Source organism: Nyctibius grandis, chromosome 34, assembly GCF_013368605.1.
Source record: "Nyctibius grandis isolate bNycGra1 chromosome 34, bNycGra1.pri, whole genome shotgun sequence".
Taxonomy (NCBI): Eukaryota; Metazoa; Chordata; class Aves; order Nyctibiiformes; family Nyctibiidae; genus Nyctibius; species Nyctibius grandis.
Genome location: NC_090691.1, coordinates 438,950 through 443,456, shown reverse-complemented (window position 1 = coordinate 443,456; position 4,507 = coordinate 438,950). Strand labels below are relative to the sequence as shown.

General features: G+C 53.6%; 1 protein-coding gene across 1 annotated transcript; it reads right to left on the bottom strand.

Moving 5' to 3' along the window:
• Nucleotides 1–1,906: 1,906 nt before the first annotated feature.
• On the bottom strand, nt 1,907–2,848 carry LOC137675546 (olfactory receptor 14J1-like). The gene has a single exon (XM_068421673.1). It carries the CDS (start codon nt 2,846–2,848, stop codon nt 1,907–1,909), a length of 942 nt encoding a protein of 313 aa, XP_068277774.1.
• Between the last annotated feature and the right edge of the window lie 1,659 nt (nt 2,849–4,507).

The window sequence follows — 4,507 nt, the reverse complement described above, 5'->3', positions numbered from 1 at the left end:
ATCTTCCTTTCTGCAGAATGAACCAGCCCAGCTCTCTCAGCCTCTTCTCAAAGGCAGAGTGCTTCAGCCTCTGACCATCTTGGGGACCCTTTTCTAAACCCACTCCAGCTTATGGACATCTTTCCTGTATTGGGATCTGAGACCTGGATGCAGTAACCTGGATAATCCCTTCCCTCAACCTCCTGGTCGCACAGCCCAAGGTGCTGCTGGCTTCCCTTGCTGCCAGGGCACACGGCTGCCTCCTGTCCAGTTCCCTGCCCACCAAGACCTTTCCCACAGGGCTGCTTCCAGCCAGGCAGCCCCCAGCCTGTGCCATCACCACAGTGAGTACCATGCAGGGGGGCATGCCCTTGCTGTATTTCCTGAGGTTCCAGCCAATATGTGCTGTCCTCTTCCTTGAACCTCTTCCCTGAGCACAGAGGCCTGCAGACCTTTTCAGTAAAACTCAGGCACAAAAGGCATTGAGTCCCTCAGCCCCACCTGTGTCTGCTGTTATGAAATCACACTCCCCACTCAGCAGCAGCCCTGCGTTGTCCTTTTTCAGTCTTGGTCTCTCTGAATCTATCAAAGCTCTTCTTTTTGCTCTTGACTTCCCTTGCAACCAGCATCTCCAGGTGAGCTTTGCCTTTCCTTCAAATATGCCCCAATAACAAAGGCAAAATTCAGAAAGTCCTTCTTTGCAGCCAGTCCTTGCTGACACCTCCTGGCAGCTGCTTCGTGGCCCCTGTCAGTGATTTGTCCTTGTGCTGGTCCAGCCCCAGTGCCCATACATGGTCCCACGGCCGCACTGTGCAGGCACAGCATGGCAAAGTGTACACTCAAGGGTGGGGAAAGTTTCCCCCATCATGACTCCAAAGGCAGCCTTCAGATCACAGTTCTCTATGACCCTCCTACATTTGCAGCCTCCCCCAGCACCCAAACCCTGCCCTGCCCCAGCCATTTCCCACGAGGGGCTTCACAGACAGCCCTGCTCTAAAGTCTCCTGGTTCTGGGCAAGGAGAGAGGCCGGGCAGGGCTGGCCATTGCCCCCAAACAGACCCTTGGCCCAGCAGGAAGATGGAGGTGGTCTCACAGGAAATCTCAACTGCAAACCTGAGGTGAGGGGCCAGTGCTGGAAATGGCCATTGAGAGAGGCTGTGGGGAAATGAAGGCCCTGGGTCACCTTTGCAGTCTGTCCCTGCCACTATGGACAAAGACCTGCCTCCTCTCTCCTGCACCTGCATGTCTTTGATTCCTTCCACAAGCCCTGGCTCTGCGCCACAAACCCCTTTCTGTGAGTCCTCATCCTGCATGGTCACGCAGGACAAGCTATACACTCATGTTTTCCTCTCCTGGGCATGTTCCAGCCCAGCCCAGCCCAGCTCCCTCCAACTCTCCCCACCTTCCCTGCCTTCTCTCCACCTCCCTTGCCCTCTCCCCAGCACAGACCAGTCTGGGATGGCCCCACAGCAGTGCCTGCCACAGGGTTCTGCAATGCCGTGGGCACTTGCCCCACAGCACCAGCCCCTCTGAAGGGCACAGCAGCTTCTGGGGAACAGAGACAGATGAGCCCCAAAGGTGGGGGGGATCCGTGGCACAAGGCAAAGCACATCAATGGCACCCTGTGTCCCCTTTTCTCTTCTCCAGCCTCCCTGTGTCATTCCTACCCCACTGAGGATGGATCTCGGACAAAGAAGTTGCTGCAGTTTCATTTATTTTGATCAACTATACAGTGAACCTGGGTCCTCATTTACACAAAGTCCCTGGGTTGTATGAGAACGGTGGACACTGAAGTAGGAGACAATGCAAAATAACAGTTCTTTGAAGACAACATCATCTCAAGTGAGAAAGAGAAACAGAAACATGAAGAAGGAAAGATAGGCTTGGGCTGTCATGACACACAGAGGGAATCATTTGTAGAGGAAGGCTAGCAGTATATGGCTAATGAAAACCATCTAATCATCAGTTTCCTCAGGGCAGCCTTAAGCTCCTTGTTCCTCATGCTGTAGATGAGGGGGTTCACTGCTGGAGGCACCACCGAGTACAGAAATGACACCACAAAATCTAGGGATGGGGAAGACATAGAGGGCGACTTCAAGTAGGCAAACATGCCAGTGCTGATAAACAGGGAGACTACGGCCAGGTGAGGGAGGCATGTGGAAAAGGCTTTGTGTCGCCCCTGCTCAGAGGGGATCCTCAGCACAGCCCTGAAGATCTGCACATAAGACAGCACAATGAAAACAAAACACCCAAAAGTTAAACAGGCACTAACCCCAAGAAGCCCAACTTCCTTGAGGCAGAAGCGTGAGCAGGAGAGCTTGAGGATGTGGGGGATTTCACAGAAGAACTGGTCCACAGCATTGCCTTGGCAGAGGGGTAGTGAAAATGTATTGGCAGTGTGCAGCACAGCAGTGAGAAACCCACTGGCCCAGGCAGCGGTTGTCATGTGGACACAAGCTCTGGTTCCCAGGAGGGTCCCGTAGTGCAGGGGTTTGCAGATGGCCACGTAGCGGTCATAGGCCATGATGGTGAGAAGAAAAAATTCTGCTGCAATCAAAAAGAAAAAGAAAAAGACCTGCGCAGCACATCCTGTGTAGGAGATAGCCCTTGTGCCCCAGAGGGAATTGGCCATGGATTTGGGGACAGTGGTGGAGATGGTGCCCAGGTCAAGGAGGGAGAGGTTGAGGAGGAAGAAGTACATGGGGGTGTGGAGGCGGTGGTCACAGGCTACAGCGGTGACGATGAGGCCATTTCCCAGGAGGGCAGCCAGGTAGATGCTGAGGAAGAGACAGAAGTGCAAGAGCTGCAGCTCCCTTGTGTCTGCGAATGTCAGGAGGAGGAACTGGGTGATGGAGCTGCTGTTGGACATTTGCTCCTTCTGTGCATGGGGACCTGTCCGAGGAGGAAAAGGCAGTGAGAAGTTAGGGCACTCTTCTTCGAGCAAAACCTGTTCCAGTTCTCATGGAAAACCCACAAACTGCCTCTCCCTATTCAGGAAGACCTTTGGCAAGTCCCTTTTGGGAGGTCTGTTTGATGCTGGCTGATGGTGCCATTGGGAGGAGGGTGCTCTGAGATGGGCTCTTGAGGTGACAGTCCTGCCTTAGATCAGTAGGGAGATAAGAACACAGTGATCTCAGATTAAATCCACTCATGATATCAAAAAGCTTTTCAGCATTGTCACTCCCATTCCACATGACTGCGGAGTAGAGCTGTGGAGCTTTGGTTTTCTTTATTTTGTTCTCGTTGCCTCACCACAACTGAGGACTGTTTTTTGAGGCAGGGTTTTGAGGGTTTTTTTGACATTCCTGTTGCACTCCAAGTGAAACCTTGTGGGTGCTGACAGGCAAAGGGACTGTCCCTTGGTGCAGAGTGGGGAGAGCTGCTCTGTGCATCAGCCCTAGTCTCAGCTGCCCTGTGCTGGCACCTCTTTGAGCTGGAGAATGATCACACCCCGATGTTTCCTGTTGAAGAAACTGGACACTGCTGAGAGCAGAGGAATCCAGTTTCCAAGTGCAGATCTCCAAACCCCTCTCCACCGTCTCATCCTACCCAAGGAGGATCTCAGCTCCCTGCTCCCAGCCAGGGACAAACAGGGCTCATTGCAGCTGCCCACATAGACATGATGATCCGCATTTACATGGCATTAATGCCAAGATGTCTTCTCCATGGGGCTCCTCTCTGGGGCACAGAGACTCCACAGGAGAGCTGGGCCCTTGTGGGAGGCAGCCTGCAGCCCAGCAGGATTCCCAGGGAAAGAGTCAAAAGTCCTAAAGATGGGGTGTCCTGAAGTGAGGGTCAGCTCATTGCCAGCCCCACACACTGACATGCCCAGCGCCCCAGGTGGGGTTGTGACAAAACCAGCAAGAGCAGGAAGGGAAATACAGAGAAATGCCCCAATACTCCAGACAAAGGAGGAAGGACAGGGACAGACAGAAGGTTTTCAGGGGTTTCTCCTCACTGGGGATCAGGCTGCCAAGAAGACTCAGCCTGAAACCCCACGACCCTGCGGGTAGAGGCTGTGCTGGGTGGGAGAACCCAGAAGGTTGCTCTGGGAAAGTGTCTGCACTGCAAGGGATGTCATGGAGGCACCCAAATCCACACTCCCATGGCATTTCTGGGAGCAGCTCCTTCTACCTCCCTGAAAATGCCTCTGCTGCCTGGAGCTGTCCCTGAAGTTGCTTCTCTGTGCCCATGTCACCTCCCTGTCAGTGCTCACAGACCTCATCCCACCCACTCTGTGCTCAGCTGTGCTCTACAGACCCCTCCTGGCAGCAGGTCACTGCCCAGGGGCATCTCTGTGTGGGCAGGGGTCAGGAGAAGCTCAGACAAGTCCTGAAGAGAAATGAGTTTTCAGGGCCTTCTCCAAAGCAGAGAAATAAATTCCCACCTCCCACTGCCCATCCAGCCCACCAGGAGTGGAAAACTCAAAGCGAAGACTCCTTACCTTTCAGGAAAATACTTCCTTGATATTCTTCTTGAAAGTCCCCTTCGTAATGCCCAGGGGTAAGCTGGAGCTGTGATCAAACCT

Coding starts and splice junctions, on each gene's coding strand:
- LOC137675546 (XM_068421673.1), bottom strand. CDS start 2,848: ATGTCCAACAGCAGCTCCATCACCCAGTTCCTCCTCCTGACATTCGCA.